The 22,306-nt window shown below is 48.4% G+C and overlaps 4 protein-coding genes and 1 long non-coding RNA gene across 6 annotated transcripts; 3 read left to right on the top strand and 2 right to left on the bottom strand.

Moving 5' to 3' along the window:
* Positions 1-191: 191 nt before the first annotated feature.
* LOC100821545 (probable leucine-rich repeat receptor-like protein kinase IMK3) lies at positions 192-3,119 on the top strand. The gene is made up of 2 exons (XM_003577105.4): positions 192-2,065; positions 2,188-3,119. The coding sequence occupies exons 1-2, from the start codon at positions 391-393 to the stop codon at positions 2,826-2,828; spliced, it is 2,316 nt and encodes a 771-aa protein (XP_003577153.1). The 5' UTR covers positions 192-390; the 3' UTR covers positions 2,829-3,119.
* Positions 3,120-6,614: 3,495 nt separating this feature from the next.
* On the top strand, positions 6,615-10,566 carry LOC100835168 (laccase-23). Its single transcript, XM_003578997.4, has 4 exons — positions 6,615-6,850; positions 6,949-7,103; positions 7,234-7,478; positions 9,158-10,566. Exons 1-4 carry the CDS (start codon positions 6,746-6,748, stop codon positions 10,360-10,362), a joined length of 1,710 nt encoding a protein of 569 aa, XP_003579045.1. The 5' UTR covers positions 6,615-6,745; the 3' UTR covers positions 10,363-10,566.
* Positions 10,567-10,570: 4 nt separating this feature from the next.
* LOC100835477 (SWR1 complex subunit 6) lies at positions 10,571-12,212 on the bottom strand. Its single transcript, XM_003578998.4, has 4 exons — positions 12,009-12,212; positions 11,731-11,833; positions 11,166-11,269; positions 10,571-11,053 (listed from the first exon to the last, which is right to left on the bottom strand). The coding sequence occupies exons 1-4, from the start codon at positions 12,117-12,119 to the stop codon at positions 10,850-10,852; spliced, it is 522 nt and encodes a 173-aa protein (XP_003579046.1). The 5' UTR covers positions 12,120-12,212; the 3' UTR covers positions 10,571-10,849.
* Positions 12,213-12,586: 374 nt separating this feature from the next.
* LOC100835787 (protein DETOXIFICATION 44, chloroplastic) lies at positions 12,587-21,861 on the bottom strand. 2 transcript variants are annotated; one of them, XM_010240518.3, is made up of 16 exons: positions 21,372-21,861; positions 18,681-19,564; positions 18,109-18,595; positions 16,644-16,745; positions 15,899-16,121; positions 15,436-15,582; positions 15,192-15,349; positions 14,670-14,805; positions 14,422-14,518; positions 14,204-14,304; positions 13,926-14,089; positions 13,770-13,841; positions 13,548-13,664; positions 13,367-13,462; positions 13,145-13,266; positions 12,587-13,047 (listed from the first exon to the last, which is right to left on the bottom strand). In XM_010240518.3, the coding sequence occupies exons 1-16, from the start codon at positions 21,735-21,737 to the stop codon at positions 12,984-12,986; spliced, it is 3,336 nt and encodes a 1,111-aa protein (XP_010238820.1). In that variant the 5' UTR covers positions 21,738-21,861; the 3' UTR covers positions 12,587-12,983. The 2 variants fall into 2 exon arrangements, with proteins under 2 accessions (XP_010238820.1, XP_010238819.1); XM_010240517.3 differs by lacking the exons at positions 16,644-16,745; positions 18,109-18,595; positions 18,681-19,564; positions 21,372-21,861 and having other exon boundaries at positions 15,192-15,328; positions 15,899-16,348.
* Positions 16,623-17,556, top strand: LOC112272428. The gene is made up of 2 exons (XR_002966191.1): positions 16,623-16,765; positions 17,131-17,556. It is a non-coding gene; the product is annotated as an uncharacterized LOC112272428 (long non-coding RNA).
* Positions 21,862-22,306: the final 445 nt, after the last annotated feature.

The raw sequence follows: 22,306 nt of genomic DNA on the forward strand, positions 1-22,306 counted from the left end.
ACCTGAGGAAGGCCAGTCCAAAAGGACCCGGTCGGCAACCAAGTAGGAGTAGTCCATTATTCGGGCCCACAACGGAATAGCCCATTGCTTGGCCCGGAATGGCTCGTCCGAAAACTAGCCGTTGGGACCGAATCATGGCAGCATTCACACTCACTCCCCTGAGAACCGTAGTACTACTTACCTGCTCCTACTAGCCGTTGCCTCGCCTCGTGCCCTCTCCTCGTCTTCTTCCTCTGCCCCTCTCTGCGCCATTGCCAGACGCGCCACATTTATCACTCACTCCGTGCTCCTCTACTTCACTCCTCTCTCTTCTTCTTCCTCCTCCTCCTCCGTCCGAACAAATCGTCTTCTTCCCCACTGCTTCTTCTTCCGTCCGAAACAAGATTCGCGATGCTGCTGCGACCAAGCAGCCATGGCGCCACCTCCATGGCGGCGCTGCTCACCGCCCTGCAACTCTCCGCTCTGCTCCTCCTGGCGCCATCCCCGGCGGCCGCCGCGCACCGCCGCCACCCCACCGGCGACGGGGTCATCATCAGCGAGGCGGACTACCAGGGGCTGCAGGCAATCAAGCATTCCCTCACCGACCCGCTCAACGTGCTCCAGTCATGGAACGCCACGGGGCTCAACGGCGCCTGCTCGGGGCTCTGGGCGGGGATCAAGTGCGTCAACGGCAGCGTCGTCGCCATCTCCCTTCCCTGGCGGTCGCTCTCCGGCACGCTCTCCGCCCGGGGGCTCGGGCAGCTCGTCGCGCTCCGCCGGCTCAGCCTCCACGACAACGCCATCGCCGGCCAGATCCCGACCTCGCTGGGGTTCCTCCCGGATCTCCGCGGGCTCTACCTCTTCCACAACCGCTTCTCCGGCGCGGTGCCTGTGGAGCTCGGACGGTGTTTGTTGCTCCAGTCCTTCGATGCCAGCAGCAACCTCCTCACCGGCGGGGTTCCCGCCGCCATTGCCAACTCCACCAAGCTCATCCGGCTTAATCTCAGCCGGAACGCGCTCTCCGGCGAAATCCCCGCCGAGGTCGCCGCGTCGAGCTCGCTCCTCTTCCTCGACCTGTCATGGAACAAGCTCTCCGGCGCCATCCCCGACGCCTTCGCCGACTCGTCGTCTACTTCCTCCTCCGACCGGAAAGAGCTCGCCATCGCCGGGAGCGGCAACCACCAGCTCGTCTTCCTCGATCTGTCCCACAACGCGGTCTCGGGCCCGCTGCCGGAGTCGCTGGCGGGGCTTCCGAAGCTCCAGACGCTCGACCTCTCCGCGAACAAGCTCAACGGCTCCGTCCCGCCGAGCTTCGGCAACCTCACCGGTGGACTCAAGGCCTTCAACGTCTCCTACAACGACCTCGCCGGCGCGGTGCCGGCCTCGCTGGCGCAGAAGTTCGGCGCCGAAGCCTTCGCCGGGAACCTCCTCCTCTGCGGCTACTCTGCTTCGTCCCCGCCCTGCCCCGAGTCTCCGCCTTCTTCTCCGGCGCCGGCGGAGGAGCAAAATGGCAGCCACGGCCGCAAGTTCAGCCCCAGGGAGCTCGCGCTGATCATCGCCGGCATCGTCATCGGCGTGCTCGTCCTGCTCTGCCTCTGCTGCCTCCTCCTCTGTTTGCTCTCCAGGAAGAAGAAGTCGTCTCCCTCGAGCGCTCGAGCTCGGAGCGGCGGGAAGCAGCAGCAGGCGTCGTCGGCGGCGAGCAAGGACGCCGCCGGAAGGGGCGAGAAGCCGGGGTCGGAGGCGGCGGAGTCGGGCGGCGAGGTGGGCGGCAAGCTGGTGCACTTCGACGGGCCGCTGGCGTTCACCGCCGACGACCTGCTGTGCGCGACGGCGGAGATCATGGGGAAGAGCACCTATGGCACCGTGTACAAGGCCACGCTGGAGGACGGCAGCCTCGTCGCCGTCAAGCGGCTCCGGGAGAAGATCACCAAGGGACACAAGGAATTCGAGGCCGAGGCGGCGGCGCTCGGCAAGCTCCGCCACCGGAATCTCCTCTCGCTCCGGGCCTACTACCTCGGCCCCAAAGGGGAGAAGCTCCTCGTCTTCGACTTCATCCCCCAAGGCAGTCTCTCCGCCTTCCTCCACGGTAAGCGTATAATTTTTTTCCGCTTTCTTCATCGGGAAGCGTAAAATCTCATCGTCATCTTCCTTGCTTCAACGGAGCTTCTCTGTGGTTTCTAATGGCGATTTTCGGAGCTCTGATTTCAGCGAGGGCGCCGAACACGGCGGTGAACTGGGCGGCGAGGATGGGGATCGCGAAGGGGACGGCGCGGGGGCTGGCGTACCTCCACGACGAGGCGAGCATCGTGCACGGCAACCTCACGGCCAGCAACGTGCTCCTCGACGACGGCGAGCCGAAGATCGCGGACGTGGGGCTGTCGAGGCTGATGACGGCGGCGGCGAACTCGAGCGTGCTGGCGGCGGCGGGCGCGCTGGGGTACCGGGCGCCGGAGCTGTCGAAGCTGAAGAAGGCGAGCGCCAAGACGGACGTGTACAGCCTGGGGGTCATCCTGCTGGAGCTGCTTACGGGCAAGTCGCCGGCGGACACCACCAACGGCATGGACCTGCCGCAGTGGGTGGGCTCCATCGTCAAGGAGGAGTGGACCAGCGAGGTGTTCGACCTCGAGCTCATGAGGGACGCGGCGGCCGGCGGCGGCCAGGAGGGCGACGAGCTCATGGACACGCTCAAGCTCGCGCTGCAGTGCGTCGAGGCGTCGCCCGCCGCGAGGCCCGAGGCCAGGGAGGTGCTCCGGCAGCTCGAGGAGATCCGCCCTGGCTCTGCGCCTGAGGCCGCCGGACGCAGCGAGGAAGGAGGCCATGGCGATGTTGCTTCTGCGAGCAACGAGTGAGCTGCTGCAATTCTTGCAGGAATCAGAGGAAGAAGAGAGGGGAATATGGTCAATCGACGAGGTTTTAGTTAGACATATATTTGCAGGAAATTCTTTGATTCATTTGCAGCTGGTAGTACTAGTATATTGTCATTAGTTCAAGGAGAGGGAATCATATATCCCTCCTGTTTTCAATTTCAATTTCTAGTCTGTATATGCAAAAATGTTATTTGCACTAGAACTAGAACAATCTCTCTGTTCAGAAAAATTCATTCCAATTAGTAGTAAGAGACAAGAGTTTTGCTTCGGTTATGGACCCTTCTGTTGTTTATCGCGTCTTGGATCCTGGATGCTAGAGAATTCTTCTTCTTCAGAAATTTGGGGAATTTGTTACAACAGCTACTTGGGCCTCGTGTTGGATCTCGTAGTGAGCCGGGTTTCCAGAAAAGAAAACCTGGGCCAGGGCCTCATAGATTAGTTAGCGTTACTCTTGGCTGTTGTGTTCTCAGAAAAGTTGGCGTTGGCTATTTGGCTTGGGCTTGGACTCTGTTGTCCACATGACTCTAGCAGATTGTTCTCAAAAAAGACTCTCGCAGATTGTATTACTATGCCTTCTGAGCAAAATATTCTGTATTTTCTAAAAAATAGATTTTCTTTAATATATACAGGTTATGAGTTATCTCCAGATATACCAGCCGACAAGGTAGAATGCTCCTGAACAGTGACTGTATCCTATTCCTATCCTTGCATGAGCTTTCAGGTTAGCAGAAAGCAAGCTCATGCCTGACAGTTAACTGAAGGCCGACTCTTTTGCAACCAGGACACCAGAATTCCTGCAGGATACCAGACCTTTTTAACTAACTGTCTGACGATTAAAGGGCGACAGATCAAAGCTCATGTTCATTCAGATAAGACTCCAGCATCAGCAACTGAGTTCCCGAAAAGTGAAAAATCCAGCCAACCACCGAAGAACTGACAGCCTTCATAGACGAGCTATTTTTCTGAAGGTGCCGAATTCAGGCTAAAAAACTGGTTGTTGGAGCTGTCTGCACACTCTTCTGTCAACTCAAGCAACCTGACCATGCAAAGCTAATCTACAGTTATCTGAAGCTTGTCTGCAGCCTGTGCTCGATTGACAGGGACTCATAGTCACCTGTTACCAGAACAGAACACCCTGCTGCGTGCTGCATATGTCAGTTGCCATGGTTGAAAGTGTTGTCTGAAGAAAAGTGGTTTGACCATCCTTGCAAAAGATATAACCTGCCTGAACACCATTCTTTTGTTCAACAGTCAACACAATCAGAAAAGAAGGAATTACATCTTGGAGGAATTCAGTTGGTCACCTGTTCAATACCTGTCGTGGCGACTCCGAGTCAAGATTTCACCAAGTTACCACCGTCCCTTCCTAACCCTCACCAACTAATGTTGCATTTTTGGTCCAGTGTAAGCTGCTGTCAACTATGAATTGTGTTTACACTTTTATCAGAAGAGGCAATTATTTGATTCCTAGCTGCATATTACTGTTTACGAATACCAAGAAGATTATATTAATTACTCCAACTCAATAGGATTGGTTTTAGCGATGAAAGTGATATATCACTTTCCAGTGTCATGACTACTAAACGTCATTGCATCGGAAGTTTTAGTAAAACTGCCGGCTTAAACTAATGCTGTGGGTCTAGCTAACTGAAAGGCAAATGATGATATTAACAACCAAATGCAGCTCTGAACCAACTCCAGCATTCCAATGCAAGTTTAGCTTATAAACATGTCATGAAAACTTGACAGGTGATCACAAAAGCAGTGATCATTGTATCTAACATTGTGCAACAAATCTGACAATCTGTTAACTGAACGCTAATCGATGGTGCTGATCCTACCACTGTTTCCTTTTAACAAGTTTTTTTTATTGAAGAAATTTCCTTTAACAAGTTTAAGGCGCCCTTTAGTTTGGTCAATTAATCAGTGCTAATCGATGGTGCTGATCCTACCACTGTGTCTATTGAGTCAACATCTGCTTGCAGGTTGCAGAACTCCACGGTATCTTTGGCTCCCAACACCATGCTAATGGTGTACTTCATCATAATTCATAGTTTGCATTTAGGTGTTTGAATTCACCACTATACCAATTGAATCAATCATTTATAGTACCTCACTCATTATCTGTGTCTCGGATCTTCCTTGCATGCCATGCTCCAGTCAGTTAATATTCCCGATCAGCCGAGTACGGTAAGTTATCACACAGATTTAGTGATAGAAGTACAGTTTGGAGATAATTGTGAAGCCTCTAAAGAACACGCTGTGGGGCAGCAGAGTTGTTAAATGCCTTTAAATTGGCATCATGCCACCCCTCAGACTCACCCTAGAATATTTCCAAATCTTTTCCAACCAAACAAATCACCCTTTATGCAAATAGCATGTTCCTTGCATGTCAAGATTGATGCTATTGTTGACATTCTTGACTTTTGATTGCCTTGAATTGCAAGAAACCAGCTGAAGCTAAAAAGGAATTCGGTCTTTTGCCTACTGAAGCTGCGAACATCCCTTTCATTTGCATATGTGGTGGTTAGCACTTGGTATGCTTCTTTTCGAGAACGTCACTTGATATGCTTCTTGTCCAACTTTTGCAAAGAGAGCTTGTTCTAGTGAATGAATCATTTGACGTAACAGGGATTTGACCATTCTACACATTAAAAGTAAGATTGAAGAAACATGTTCAGCCAATTACTGGCATTTTTTTACTGAAGAGGAACATTCTTTACTATATATTATCTGAATAAAGTAGTATTCAGGTATAATCCATGGAACCAAATTCACTTGTGTACATCCACAACAAACAAAGGGGATACCATCTATATGCACATTTTCTCTCTGGAAATGGTATAGTCAACAAGTTGAATTTACATCTTGCGAAAAAGCTTGCAAAACAAGCCCAACAGCTCCCTACCAAACCAAAGACCAGTTAAGCCAGCAGTAAGCACAAAAGCTCGTTAAATCATCGCTCAACTTTATATTATTCAAAAGGAAAGAAAGGGTTTCTCATGCTGTAACAGAATTAGGAGCCAAGTCATTTCGTTGTCAATGCATGGAAACAAATGCAGAGGAAGCTTTGTGGGACTAGTGGCTCCACTGGGAATTATTCGTTAATTGGTTCCTAATGATTCTACTAAACATCGAAACGAAGCTCGACATAATTAATTATTATTTTTGCAGTCGATCGACATAATTAATTTGTGATTAATTAATACTCATCAAAGCAACCTCTGTTCAGTACAGCCTTTAACTAATTGTTTAATTCTACTAGTAGTATTTAGGTAAATTAAGTTCTGGAGGTCAAAATATATATGTCGCACTCATTGTTGGTCTCGGAATCAATGCTAGCTAGTTCTTATGATGATGTCAGTAGGTCTGATGATCCATGAGGAAAAGCTTAACTTGTGATGGAAGCATCATCACATATTCACACGGGTAGCAATAAGTTACCAAGACTGTCACAGCACAAAAGAATTTCACCACATTAATAAGGTAACCAGAAAGGAGCAGAGTTGGCCGAAATTACTACTACGTACTGGTCAGAATCAATATAGCTAAGGTGAGTATGGATTAACTGAGTCCAATAGCTGCTAGCTTGTGAACAATAATATCTTGAGCGAAGGCCAATGGCATGTTGAAACAACTAATAAAGGGAATGTAGCTTGCCATGTAGCTAGATTGTACATTATTGCACCGTCCAACAGAATCAATTTTCAGGACCAGCTGATATATCTTTCCAACCACAATTCTACTGGCCTGCCTGCCCCTATATAAAGGGAGCTGGCCCCTTGCATTTCATGAATTGCAACACATTCTTCTACTTCTGCACATGCTCATAGATAGCTAGAAACAAATTGTGACCCCTCGATCGAATCTAGCTGCATTTGCAAGAAGAAGAAGAAGAAATGGCAAGCTCAGCCTGCAGCTCTCTGTTCATCAGCATTATCGCTGCTCTTCTTCTCTGCTGCTCACAGCTGACAGCTGCCAAGGAGCAACAGCATGAGTTCGTGGTGAGTTCATGATCTCTCTCTCTAGCTAGCTAGCTCTCCTTTGCTTGTTCAGATCAATGGGCGACCTTGAATTGATCTCTCTGGGTACGTGCATGCAGATCCAGGAGACGGCGGTGAAGAGGCTGTGCAACGGCGGTATGAGCATCGTGACGGCGAACGGGCAGTTCCCGGGGCCGACGGTGGAGGTGAGCGAGGGCGACTCCCTCGTCGTCAACGTCGTCAACAACGCCACCTACAACGTCACCATCCACTGGTAACATTACACTTTGGTCATTGCCTCGTCCGTTAAATCCAACATGGTAGCTTAGCATTGCCAGTTATATATGTATAAGTTGTTGGAGATCGATGTTCTTAACCTTGTAAGGTTCAACAATGGCGTGCAGGCACGGGGTGCGGCAGATGAGGACGGGGTGGTCGGACGGGCCGGAGTTCGTGACGCAGTGCCCGATCCGGCCGGGGCAGAGCTACACCTACCGGTTCACGGTGACCGGGCAGGAGGGCACGCTCTGGTGGCACGCCCACAGCTCCTGGCTCAGGGCCACCGTCTATGGCGCGCTCCTCATTCGCCCCCGCGACGGCGTGCCCTACCCGTTTGACTTCGCCGCCGAAACCGTCCCCATCCTCCTCGGTAAGTATATATAATGCTCTGTGTAAAGATATATATCTTGCTCCGTGTAGAGATAGATATATACTTCTTCCATTTCATAAAGAATGGCACGCACACATTTTAAGATTTTGCTTTGACCAACAAATTTGAGGCTTACGTGTTACAAAAATTATATCATTGGACTTGTATTTCAAAAACCTTTCTAAAGATATAAAATTTGTAACATATAATCTACATAGAATTGGTCAAAATTCGACCTCGGAAAACGTGGGCGCCATTCTTTGTGAAATGGAGAAAATATCTTGCTTCTTGGCCAACACCTCCAATTCTTTTTAAAAAAAGTCAAATTTTATCCGAGCATAGAAGTTCATGATAGTAATATAGGTTTACTATATATAGAAATTCATATATTATGTGCAGTAATTAAACTAGTGATACAGATCGATATATATATAATGTACCAGGAATCTGGAGGTGACAGAAAGTTTATATCGATGGATCATATCTCGCATGCATGGATGCATTCTTCCAAAGTTGCAAAGCTAATTAGCTAGGAGAGGTGCATGCTTTTGCTTTTCCCGCGTGTTAGCGCCTGCCATCATTTCCATGCTGGCTTTCTGTTGGTTGTTGGCGCCAACAACCTGGCTTATTACCAGAGAGTCAAACACATCAAGGATTGCATGCAACTAATTGAGCATATATACAAAGAATATGTACGTACGTAGGCACCTCGACCACATGTTTTTTAGCACGATTAATGGTTACGTCAAAAGGCCAAAAGAAAGGGGCAAACAACAATATCATTGTGCATGAATGTGAGATCCTTCTTTACTCATCACATGCACATGTTACATACATCTACCTAGCTATGATCGACTTCATGCATGCATGTAGGAAATAACACGCATGTGCATTTCTGTTCTGTCTTGGAAATTAACAAGCACAAACTTGCTTCGGCTTTAAGAAATTAAGACAGCACACTTTCTAGCTTGCAAAAGTAATATTCAGAAAAAATAACTAACTAAGGATGCATATTTCAAGAAAAAATGGCTCGATTCCATTACCTTCTGTTTGGATTATTATCAGCATAAACGAAAAAAATGTCAGTCTTAACGAGTCAAAGGTAAAATTAAGGGACTGCCTAGATCTCTCATATAGTATTATTAAGCCTTTCCAAAGGAATTCCAAAGAGAGAAACGATCATGGAGTCATGGAAATTAAAGTAGCTAGCTTATAGTAGTTCAACATGTTGTTCTAATGTATTATCTGAATATATAAAGCATGCAACTTGGGTATCATCTTGAAGAAATTCCCCTAAAAGCATATGACCCTAAAATTGCATAACCAAAATGTGGCCGACATGACACAGTAGGCCTAACATGTACTACATGCTAGCTAGCTTACCTTTTTTTTTTTTCCTTTTGCATGCATCTTTCAATATGTAGAGTAGTCCTCTACCTGAGGCTACCTGAATGGAAAAAAATCAGATTGCTGTATGTGTTTTCATAGTATCTTTCACTCATTCTTTTAAACCAAAAGAAAAAGGTAGATAGACACATATGTTTTCATGCAGAAGAAGAAAATTAAGGTACATAGACGCAGATAATATATTAACAGCTAGCCATTAACTTAAGGTTTCCCTCGATGTAAATGTTAATTAACTGATCGAGATTCTGTTGCCCGGAAAAAAAAACATGCAGGCGAGTGGTGGGACATGAACCCCATCGACGTCATCCGCGCCGCCACGCGCACCGGAGCAGCACCCAACGTCTCCGACGCGCTCACCGTCAACGGCCAGCCCGGTGACCTCTACAGCTGCTCCTCCTCCCAGGACACCACCGTCTTCCCCGTCAAGTCCGGCGAGACCAACCTTCTCCGGTTCATCAACGCCGCCCTCAACACGGAGCTCTTCGTCTCCCTCGCCGGCCACGCCATGACCGTCGTGGGCGCCGACGCCTCCTACACCAAGCCATACAACACTTCCGTCCTCGTGCTCGGCCCCGGCCAGACCACCGACGTCCTCGTCACCTTCGACCAGCCTCCGGGGAGGTACTACCTCGCTGCCCGCGCCTATGCCAGCGCCCAAGGCGTGCCCTTCGACAACACCACCACCACCGCTATCTTCGACTACGGTGCCGGCGATGGCACTACAAGCCCGGCGATGCCGACTCTTCCAGCGTACAACGACACTGCTACGGTGACCGCTTTCACGACGAGCCTGCGCAATCTTCACTCGATAGGGCTCCCCTCGGTCGTCGACGAGGACCTATTCTTCACCGTCGGCGTCGGCCTCTTCAACTGCTCCAAGGGCCAAAGCTGCGGCGGGCCCAACAACACGCGGTTCGCCGCCAGCATCAACAACGTCTCCTTCGTGCTCCCCTCGACCGTCTCCATCCTCCAAGCGCACTACGATGGTGGCGCCAACGCAGGAGTGTTCACCACCGACTTCCCAGCCAACCCTCCGGTGCAGTTTGACTACACGGCGCAGAACGTTAGCCGCGGGCTCTGGCAGCCAGTGCCAGGCACCAAACTGTACAACCTCAAGTACGGTGCCGTGGTGCAGGTTGTGCTCCAGGGCACTAACATTTTTGCCGGCGAGAACCATCCCATCCACATCCACGGCTACGACTTCTACATCCTCGCCGAGGGCTTCGGCAACTTCGATGCAGCCACCGACACCGCCAAGTTCAACCTCGACGACCCGCCGATGAGGAACACGGTTGGCGTCCCGGTGAATGGCTGGGCAGTCATCCGGTTCGTCGCCGACAACCCTGGGGTTTGGCTGATGCACTGCCACCTGGATGTGCACATCACCTGGGGCCTCGCCATGGCCTTCCTGGTGAAGGATGGAGTTGGAGAGCTGCAGTCCCTGGGGGCACCTCCACCAGACCTGCCAATCTGCTGAAGAAATCAAAGTTCTCTTTTTTGCTGATTTACCATATATATATGCTGATTATTTGAAAGGATTGTACCATTCTCACATTTGTTACCACATTCTAGCTATCTACATTTGATTCATTAAGAAAATTTCAATGTTATTCATGTATTGGAAAACAAGAGATATATGCTTTCTGTAACATTCCATTCATTACCCTGAAATTTTAACCAAGTGCTCAACGAAGTACAGTTACCATTTACCACTGCATTGTTTAAGCATACAACAGCTACCTAAGTGGCACGAACGTTTCTAGGAGAAAAATGGTCTACTTGCCTGTCTTCTAATTTGTTCACACATTGTTTGCTTTTTTTTCTTTACCTCCTACACAATATGTACAACAAGCATTCCCTTCTGATAAAAGCACAGGCTGCCATAATCCCTTCAAAAGGAAATTAGGACCATAGGTGCCACAATTACGTTTGCATAACTCAGCAGGTACCACAGATTTAATGGGTCAAGCCACAAATTTCAGGCAGCGGGTGTCGTTGTGTATAACTTGGCAGCGGCACGAACAGAACCGTGTCCCACACCGGACGCATGTGTAGTTTGCAGAACTCCCGCAGACTGAGCAGTAATGGCGTCGGGATGAAGTGCTCGGTGGACCCACAGCAGCCTTCAAGTATGTTGGGACATGAGGAGGTAGAGACTCCAGATTTGCCTGTAACAGTTCAGGGGTGACAAACGCTCTAAGCACCCTACTTAGGAAGAGATATGGCAAGAGCGAAATTTACAGCAGAACTTGTTAGGTATCATCAAAGGCTTCTACTTACCTCTTGCAACACATCCATGAATGATCTCGTCGCCTTCTTCTCCAAAGCTTTCCCTTGTCTTGTCTTTCGTTTCATGTTCTTAGATTGCTTCTTCTGCATCAGAACTATAGAAGGCCAAGAAACAAAATAAGATTACCACTTAGGTCGATACATGTAAGTTCTCTGGACTTAGATAATACTAATTGATCGGGCATCCAAATGTAGCAGCAAGCGATTTGACGTCCAGTAAGTTATAGCTAAATCAGCATGGTGAATGTAATGTTTTACACGAAAGGCCGAGGTAAGCATCAACCCTAGCATAATTTGGGGTCTTGCCCTTATCAAATGCATTACAGGAACGCGAATTCCAAAGAAGGACCGCCGTTACAAACATTGAACTCAATCTAGCTCACCACTCCCTTTGCAAGAAACAGAAACACGAAAATGCTGCTCATTTCTGCAAGACTTATTTAGCAATGTCCATTCTTCAGAGCACAATACATTAGGCACTTGCAACTTCCTGAAAACTCTGAAAGAACCAGCAAAATAGCTCCCCTGAAAACACAAGGGAGGAAAGGGGACTGACCATGGTCTTCCTCATCCGTAGATCCATACTCATCGTCGTTGAGATCCACCACCTCAACCCCAGCGTTGTCACTCTCAAGAGCGTCAAGTCGAGCCAACGCAGCCTGCGTGACATTACAGACACAGAGATTCGGAGACGCACGAATTAGGGGAGACTAACTGTAAGGAGAAGCGGCTAACCCGAAAGACCATAAATCCGTAAGATTTAATTTCCTCTTCTTTCACGGCTACAGCTAGGGTTCAGTCCCGTTCATACTGCAGCGAGGGGATGGTTGGTACCTGGGCGCGGTTGTCGGAGCTGGAGAGGGCGGAGGCCATGCGGGAGGCCATCCGCCGCGTCCGCGAGCTCGTGCGGCGGAAGGGTCCCACGTTCTCCTCATCCCCGTCCATCTCGGCTCGCCGGCGAACGGCGGCGGCGGCGGCGCGCGGGAGAGCAGGAGGTGGAAGAAGGGCTGGCGGTGGGCGTGGGCTGGACACGCTCTAGAATCTAGAGTAGTGGAGTGAAGGATCGATTTGGGTCCTCTGTCATGGGCCTCTATGTCGGTACAAAGGGTTGTTGGGCCGGCCCGTTACTAAGCCCATCTGGACATGGATCACGAATTCACGAGCGGTTAGCGGGAGCTCGTGTTCGCGGGTTTGCTCCGTAGAGAGCACACCCCCACCTTAGTGGCTGTCTCTACAGGGTGTGTGTATGCGGGATGAGAATATTTTGTTTTGCTCAATACTTCGGATATAAAGCATTTCCAGAACAAAAGAAGAAGAAAAAACTGACGGTCAGGATTAGTGCATTGCTTCAGATATGAACCATGGACCTCTTGGAATGAAAAACCTTTAGGAAACCTTCAGGAAAACGAACATACTCGGTAAATCAGCAACAGATTAACGGGCACCAGTTCTACAGTATGAATTGAAATATTCCATGATGTACATGTTGGCCTCTAGGAAACTAATTTATAGCACTTTGCAGCAAAAACTGCTACTCCGTACAACCAAATAATAAGAGAATTCTTCTACTGCTGCACATCATCTGCACTACACGGTGACTATTTTTGACAGGGTTCACCGTTTTTCTCTGCCTTGGTTATACATACAACGACAAGCCTTAGCAGTAAATAAAGCTTGCAACTTCCACTAGATCTCTACATGTAATTGCCCTCTTTTAACTGTACAAGGAAATCAAGAGATGTTTTTTCTTCATCCCTCTCTCTATCTGTCCATCTTCTCATCAAATTGTCTAGGGTAGATCACCTCTTGTCAGTTGTCACGTAACTCGGTCTCTGACAAGATCAAGTTCCAGGGTCCACCTTTGCTCCCTAACCTGCACCAGCAGAAAATTACTTGAATTAACCTTCAGGGTTCATTTTGCTCCAAGTTCCATGAGAAGGACATTCGAAACCTCTGCGGTCTAATACTACCTCCACAACCCAGCGACTGCTCTAAGACTCATAAAAAGGACGAGGCCGGCCCAGACGCCACCGAGACCGAACTCCGGAGCAGCGACAAGCAGGAACGCCGACGAGACAGCTCCTGCAAAGAACTGAATAATGCAGATGCCGAAAGCTTGTTAGTGTGCTAACACTGAAGTACATCTAGTAATGGCAGCAAGACGGGAATAGAGTGGAAACAGAGATCCAGACCATGGAGTATGCAGCATACGCGAAGTCAGATACACCGTAGTAGAGCCCATCGACCACAAAAGCAACAGCGTTTATTGGCTGAGAAATGGCGACGAACTGCAAGGATTCATATTTGGACACAGTGAGTATAGTCGTCACAATATGTGTTTATTTCTTTCAATAATTCTGGATTTCTCATTACCCAGACTCCGGATTTGGCAATGTCCAGAACTGCTTGATCATCTGTGAGTAGCGAGGAGAAAGACCCGAAACCAAAAAATAGTATCACAGCCAGTGCCATACCAGTCACGCCCCCAATCTGCACAACAAAAGACACGAACAAACATCTTATACTGGAGGCAAGGGAGAAGAGAACTTAAATATCGTTAGTGAACCTTTTTTCCTCAATAAAATGTATTTTAACCTGCAGAACTCTGTAGAGAACCGTGCGGACCTGCTTGTAATTCTTTTTCGTATATTCAGTTGCAAGTAGAGCCTGCATTAGTTTATGGAAACCTTACAGGGACAGAAGAAGGCAACGGGAGGGATATCAAATGCAACAACGTATAAAGGTACAGACCTGTCCAGCAAGAGCTAGTGCGTCATTGAGTAGAGAGATTGTCAACCATACTTGCAAGCATAACTGATGGCCAGCCGTCGGAATAGGCCCTTCCCTTGCAACGAGGGATGTCGACAGTGTCATGGTGAGGAGTACTGCTATGGTCCTACCAATCAGCAGTCCACCTGAAGAACAGTTCAAGTTAAAGTGGATACCAGATGCTCCACACACACACACACACACACACACAAATGATAACATTTGGAAAATGGAAATGAACAACGGAAATATTCACCAACCTGATTTCAGGTAGCGGAATACTCCAGCACCATTGATGTTTCCTGAGAAGATAACTACTTTACCATTCAACTTCCAGAGAAGGATACAAGCTATCATGTACCTGACAGGCAAATATTTCTCCAGACAATTAGAGCCCATGGATGCAGATGATGAAAAGGAGGAACTAAGAGACACCAATGAGGAAAGTACATTAGTTCTCATGATGGCTTTAACATACTCAGAGGTCACAGTTGCCAAGGCAGCACCTCTTACTCCTAGACCAAGCGGAAAAACAAATATGGCATCAAGTATTGCATTTACTAGGCTACCGACACCTGCACACATAACATCCAAGTCAAAAGGAGAAGTACATGCAGGCCAGGTGTTCATGGAACTTGCTTCTTACAGATACTCAATATGACAAAAAGCAAGAAATTACATGATCTATTTTATACAATTTAGCCACAATCGCTTGCAAAATCTCACCAACAGCATACAGAGGTGTCTTTGTATCCATCAACCCACGAAATGCACCTTGTGCTGCAAGTGCTACTACGATAGGTGGAGCACCATATGCCCTAAAAGTAAGAAATTGCTCTGCTGGTATTCGCACTGGGGAGTCCTGTTTAGGTAACAAAAAACAGCTTAGATTTAAGAGTTATGCTAAGTTGCTAACAGATGGACAATGTAGTATAAGAAAAATATAAAGCAATAAATCCGTGGAGTCTGTGGCTACAGTAGCTACTTACTCTGTTTAGTTCAAAATATAAAGCAATAAATCTTCAAGTACGGTTACTTTGAAACATGAGAAAACATAAATAACTACCAAATTATGATTTTACTGTAAATTGTTTTCCAGGTAGTATAATTTATTCAATAATATCCTAACTTGGCCCATTTGCTCAAGAACCTTAAAGGTTATTCATTTGAGCGTAACAAGCTAAGCAAATAACCAACTGAGTGCAAAAGAGTAGAGAAAAGTTTAAGCAGAGCAGGGCTATAAATTACCATGGGTACACCGATGATGTCCATCAGTGTCCCAGATCCAAAAACCAGAGCCGCAGTTTCCATCAACCCGACGCCAGCAGCAAGAGCCAAAGATGTTGTAACCGCCGGAAGAAACTTCCTTTGTCCAGCTAACTTATCTGAAGATCTTCGAAATTCATCTTTTAAGTGAGAACTAAACACAAATTAGAGTAACACATATAATTGGATTCATTTTAACAAATCTTTAAGATCTTCATTAGCTTACTTTCTCCTGTTCCGCTGTAATCATCATCCACTGCCTGCTGCTCAGCAACAAAGGATGTGGTCACATTAAGCAGTGGAACATTAAACAACTTCGACACCAAATTGAAGACCGAAATTGATACACCAACCGCAGCAAGCTCGTTTGAGCCTGATGATAAGAGTAAAAAAAACTATCAAGTTATCAAACAAAATTTCCAGTTCAAAATGAAAATTAAAAACAATTGTGAATGCTCTTGTGCAAAAGTTTGAACTGAAATTATGGCATGTGATGATATACACCATTCATAATCGTCAAACTGAGAACCATAGCTTTCTTCACACATGCATATCACAGGCTTGAAATATGTAGCAAGAAATCATTAGTTTTTTGGGTTATGATACTGCAATATACCACTAGTGTCATAGTCCAGGCTCCAGGGTCATCGAGAGAGTGTGCAAGATGGCAAGAAATACACTAATATTACCTAGATGGCCGACGAAGGCGGTGTCGACGAGCGCGGCGATGGGGTCGGCGGCAAGCGCGAGCACAGCGGGCGCGGCGATGCTCAGGATATCCATCCCAACCCCGTCGAGCCTGAGCCACCCCAGCTCTCCACGCCCCGAAACCGCAGCCTCCTCCTCCTTCCTCTCATCCTCCGACTCCCGGTAAGCGTCCTCCCCGTCGTCGACCACGCCCTCCACTGCCGGCTTCCCGCGGCACCGCGGAGTGCGCCACCGACGAGTAGTAGCAGTACGGAGGCGGCGGGAAGGCACGGTGGAGACATGGCTGAGCTTCGGAGACGAGGACAGGGTGAGCGCAGCGGCGGCAGCGGCCCTCGTCGGAGCCGGCGTGGTCGCCGCCATGAGGCCGAGAGCGTGTGTGGAAGCAGTTGCACGTGCGGAGCGGTTCACTGGGAGAAAGATCCTCTTTTTGTTGGGCCTTTCTTTCTGGGGGCTTGGCCGCTTGGGCCGGAACAAGAACAACCCACTCCATCCTCTTCGCCCTCCTCGGCCGGTCGGACAGCTCGCGCCACGATCCACCTCCTCCTCCGCCGCCGCCGCCGACGCCTCCCCTCGCTCCGGCGACCGCTGCTTCTGACTCCTTACAGGTAGTCTTACAGGTATGGCCACAATCCCTCCCTCTCCTCTCGACTCTCGTTCATTTGACGCGTCGTTGATTGGGATTTGTGGATGCAGCAGGGCGGTGGTATGAGGTTCGCGGGATGGTACCTGAAGATCGCCGCCGGCGGTGCGGCCATAGGCGCCTCCATGGAGCTCTTCATGATCCACACGGGCTTCTGTGCGTCCCTCCCTTCTCCTTTCACCATCTAGCTGGTTGTATAATTTTTAGGGTAGGTGTACCGTGTACTGTTAGACAAATTTCATCTCTGAACATGTCAAGTCTCATCCAAAATTTTACACCTAGCTCTCTAGCATTAACGAACTGGTCAGCAGTCATTACGGTAATTCATTGGGAACTCTAGTCTCTAGAGACTATTTGCCATTTGCCAAGGATGCCAAGGTTCCCTCTTTTAAGTAGATAAAGTGATAAACCAGATTGGTCAGCATATCTTTGGTCGGTAACAGTACAAACTTGTACTGTTGTTATGTCTGCATGAAATTTAGATTGCGCCGGGCCACTCATTTTGCCACGTTTTCTTGGTTCCTTTGCTGTGTAACAATATGCTGATTCTTTATGTTTTGGTATATATTGCAGATGAAAAGGTAACGGTACTGGAGTCGGAGAAAAGAGCCTGGGAAAGCAGTCCAGAGGCCCAAGCTATGAGAGAAGCCTTGAATCCATGGCACAAGCGTGACGAACAAGAGAAAAGATAGGCACTGATAGACTCATCCTTCCACTGTCAAGTAATTGCAACCCCCATCTTTCAGTTGTATCGTAGTTCCTCGAATGAGGTTATATGTGAATGTGGAATTTTTTTGCAGTTATTGAAACATTTTAGCGTATCTCCCTGAAATTGTTGTGGATGCTAGCTTTCAGCAATGTTCTGAAAGAGTATGCCCATATCCGAAATAAGTGTCCTTTTTGCTTTGATTGTTTTTGTGTTTCGACATATGTGTGTGCATATTGGACGTCACTCGCTACCTGCTCTGTTATGGAAATATAACAACGAAATTATACGCATGAAGAGGTCAAACCTGTCTATTTCTTTCGTTATTTGTGACTGGTCTTCCATGTGTTCGTCCTACTGAAGTATGGATTTTTGTGATTAGATATCTGGGGCCCCATTCATTCAAAGTATAGTTTTGTTTTTGTATATCTTTATAAAGATTTGATTTGTTTGCTATGTCATGTTGGTAAAAAACTGAAAGAGGGTACCTTTTCATTTCCAAATTTAGCTCACATTTTAGGCAGATCAGATTTCGGAATTCCGTCATACTTAGTGAACATGGAGAAATTGACTGAGTTCATATGGGGATCAGAAACAAACAATCAGAAGTAAGTTAATGTAACCTTTTTGGGCCTCCAAGTTAACATTAGCGCCCTGTAGATGGAACAAGATTCTGCCTTTTACATAGGGCTGCCATGCTGATAATTTGCTGCCCCCGTGATGGTATTAATTACATGTATTGCTTCTAACCCAGTCCACCTAGAACTGAACCAAAACTTTACAAGCTAGCCATGATTTTAGAGCAGTGAGGAACTGATCAAGGAGTTCCTTTCTCAACTCAAAACTTGGTTATGGTGCTTACAACTAGGCTGACCAGAAGCACTAGCGTAAGCCCGTCTCGTTCTCAAGAATAGGGCCATGCTTGATGCCAACCCCAGCAATGTGATGCAACCCCACACAAAGAATGTGTTGGAGTAGCACTTCGCACCCATGCACACTATCATGCTTTCGACCTTGCCAGTGCGATTGTCCAGTGCTGTACTCCTCAAGCCATTTGCATCATATACCAAGGCGGCAATCTGGCCGTAGAGGAGTGAGCCAAGAGGGATGTTAGTGATGAGGATGTTGTGGTTCACGCCAATGCTATTTGGTCCAAAGAGCTCGGATGTCACTGACACTGCCGCAGCGAAGATGAACCCTGAACTTAGGCCAATTAGTGCCGTTCCTGCTACCAGAGTGTTTTGATCATGAAATCTCCACATTAGGAAGAAAGCCACTGGCATGGGCACCAACGCAGCTGCAACCCACCCTGTCCGAGCAAATGACACCGCCCTGCAAGCAAATTGCACATATAGTATAGTTAGCTAGGAGGCTAATTGGTGAGGGTTAAGATACATACATAGTAAGACGGAGAAACCTGTGGAGGAAGTCAGGGAGTGCCGAGAGAAGGCGGCCGAAGAAGGAGCATGAGGAGTAGACGGCGAGAAGCATGGTGATTTGCGATTCCCGGTGCAATGACTGCGCAATCTGCCCCAAGTTGTTGCTGTACACCAGCCCGACAGTGGCACCACAAAAGTAGGCTGTGTAGTAGAGCCAGAAATCGACACACCGAATGAGCTTCCTTGCACTATGCTCCTCACCAAGAACCAACATGCGGCCCTTCTCGAGTATCATCCCACAGCCACAGCCCTCGAGCTGCCATTCCACTGATTTCTGTTCCGTGCTGCCATTGGTCTCCCTCTGTTGATCGTTTTTTAGCAGGAGCGGCTTCTGCGGGTCGTCATGGCTGAAGGGTAATGCAGGGTCAGGACCATGAGTGCCCATATGACTAGTGCAAGTGGAGGCGGCAGGGATGATGAGCGGAAGAGCGAGGAGTGCCATGGCGCCCGTGAGGACGACCTGTGCAGCGGAGCTGGTTGTGGTGACAGAGCCGAAGATCACTAGATATATGCCGGTGGTGAATGCAATTATGTAGAATCCGAGGAAGACACGCCTGTCATGACTGGGCGTGCTGTGGACGTTGCCGTGATCATGTGGGTGGCAGAGGAGGATTGCTGGGAGCGCGACAATGGATACTACGAGGGGTAGGATGGCATTTAGGAGGAGGTAGACAGACGGGGAGTCCGGGGAGATGGCATTGGCAAAGAGGGTATAGAAGGCAGCGCTGAGTCCGTTGAAGCTTATGGAGAGGGACAGTGCCAGGGGGCGGTTGCTTGCAGAGAAGTTGCGTATGCAGATGACGAAGCAGACCGTATTGAACCAGCAGATGCTGCACCCTGCTAACAGGCAGACCAGGAACACCTGCGAATCATTTGATTAAAGTCACTTCACAGACTCACAATTTCACATCAGTTCATAAGTCTTGGTTTCGATATGTTCAATTATACTGTACAGAAACAGTGGCCTGCCCAGGGAAGTTATCTACCACTGATCAACCTAATAAATAAATTGAATGTAAGCTACCCATGCAAGGCCCTGGTTATAGTCTTTCAGGAATGCTATGCGATATGCAATCAGGGCATGTGTGGTGCACCCGTACTGTCCTAATTGTGTGTGTTTGTGGAAGTGCACATCTGAGTGTATGAATTAAGCTGGCAGAATCGGTGCGGGTAAACGTTATAAATGGTTGCAAGTAACAGAAATCCATCTTGTGTGTAACTCTTTTTTATGCTTATTGTTCTGGATCTCGCATGTTATCATCTTTTCCGTGCCGTGTTTGCTGAAGGGGCCAGAGAAAGATACCGGGGCATCTGTTGGTGAGGAGGACTGAGGATGCAGTGCAAATGCAATGCAGCAGGCGTGTTTGATGAGATCTTTGTGGCATCAAATCTTTTGCTGATGTTGTGTGCTCGTGCCCCTTTTCCTTTTCTATAAATAAATACTCCGCATATAGTGTATAATCTTTGTATTGCTGCTAGTTGGTTCCTTTTTGCCTGCAGATCTCGATCTGCTTATTAGTGCTGCAGGCGTGCGTCCGTGTGTGGTGTGATTTTCAGGTATGGGGTTCTGGCTGACGAGGCCTTCTTTTTTCCTTTCTTGGCTATTGATCGATGTATCTTTTTCTTGTGTTGCTAGTCGAATTGATAATTCTGGCGCCTTTGTTACCTGCTGCGATCTGCTGCTTAGTGCGGGTGTGGTGGCAGATTAATTAAGCATGCTGATCAATCGGTTAGTTATCCAGTGATTTGGTTACTGAGAAGGCATGAACAATCAGTCAGTGATTAAGCATGCACCTCTCAGGCTCAAATTCAGAATGGATGCAGGAGAATGGCAGGTGGCTCTCACCTGCCAGTCAATGCAGGGTGTGTGCTATCTATCCATCTAGCTAGCCAGTAGGTCGGCAGTTAGGTTGGTCAAGATAGAAGCCAGGGAATGAAGTACTGAGTTGCAAGAACAAGTGGAGGCAGCAGCAGCGGCATGGGTGGCATCAGCAGACGCCGTGCATCTTTCTGGGGAGGGGAAGAAGATTTGGTCCAATTTCAGTTGTGAATTTATGCATGGTGACCAAGCAAGCAAGCAAGCAACGGCTAAGCTAGCTAAGGTAGGTAGCCACACGATGAACCTTGGACGCTACAGCCATTCGGGAAAGATAAGGAAAAGATCCAATAATGGATGGGGTTAAAGCAGCCAGCTCCTCAGAATAAACCTGAGGCCAAGTTTCATCCCCAAAATCTTGCTGGTTACTTTCGTGTGGCTGCCGATGATGCCTAGCTTAATTACCTTTCGTACCCGGTACTGATGTATCCATCTACTGTCTCCATCGATCTCGACATGTCCATTGCTTATTAGCTTCAGTACCGGAGTACCGGCCTGCCATATCTCCATCGATTCTCCAATTAATCCCAGTTGATGGCTACGTGTAACGACGACGACATACAAACATATATACGGGAAAAAAGTACGGAGTATATGCTCCTATATATTTACTCAATCTAATCAGTAAGTCAAATGCAATGCAAGTCCTTGATAAATTAATTAACCATACTATGCATAATACATATAGACTTGCTAGAGCTAGATTATAATTACCGGAAGCTACGTATAGATTAGTGAGATGATGCAAGAAATGCGACCGGAGTCGGGGAAGAAGAAGAGGAAGAAGACGTACGGCGGGGTAAGGGACGGCGTCGGGGGCGAGCGGCGAGGAGGAAGAAGGCAGGAGGAGGCAGTACTGGAGCGCGTAGGAGGCGAGCCCCATGGCGGCGGAGAGGAGGAGCACGAGGGGAAGCGGCAGGTGGAGGAGGGCCAGGCCGGAGGACCATCCGAAGGCCTTGCCGAGGTCGGATGCGGTGGCGAGGTAGGAGAGCGACTGCTGGGAGACGGCCATGGAGGACTTGAGCGCGGAGGAGTAGGCGGAGAAGTCGAGGTTGGTCCCCGTCAGCGCCTGCACCCAGACCGTCGCCACCAGCGCCGCCCACCGCCGCCACTCCCCGTCCTTGTTCCCGTTGCTCCTCCGCCGCACGCCGCCCTCCATTGGGTGAATTTGCTGCCGGCGAGGGAGAGGACAAGGGAGGATGCTTCTTCCTCCTCCTCCTCCCTTGGGCCTTCTCCACCTCTCCCTGCTTCCTGTCCCGCTTCCGGCCTCTTCTCCTATCTCCCCTCTCATTTCTAGCTATTTATACTCGTGACATTGATCGAGTCATGTCTCTGTCTCTTGACAGAGAAACAATTCTTGTCTAATCGATCGTCCCAGAAAAAAAGAAGTAATCCATGGGTCCCATTGGCGGCTGGAGACCATCGGCCGTCATGCTCACGTCAGAGGCATTATTGCTTATCGATGGGCCTGTCTCTAATGGGACGAAATGCTAATTAAGGCTTTTGTTTTTGGTTACGAGAGATGCTAATAATAAGCGCTTTTGCTTTTGCTATGAGCTGCAATCGATCGACGAAACCACCTAGCTAGCAGCAGAGGCCGGAGCTAGCATACGTCCACGCAAACGGATTTTTTAAAAAACTAAATGAATGTTTTTTTTTAGTATGCTTATGATTTCTTCTTGGTCGCCGCCGGCTAGCAATAGCAGCCCTCTCTCAAGTTTTGGCTCT

This window comes from Brachypodium distachyon, chromosome 4 (assembly GCF_000005505.3).
Source record: "Brachypodium distachyon strain Bd21 chromosome 4, Brachypodium_distachyon_v3.0, whole genome shotgun sequence".
Lineage (NCBI taxonomy): Eukaryota > Viridiplantae > Streptophyta > Magnoliopsida > Poales > Poaceae > Brachypodium > Brachypodium distachyon.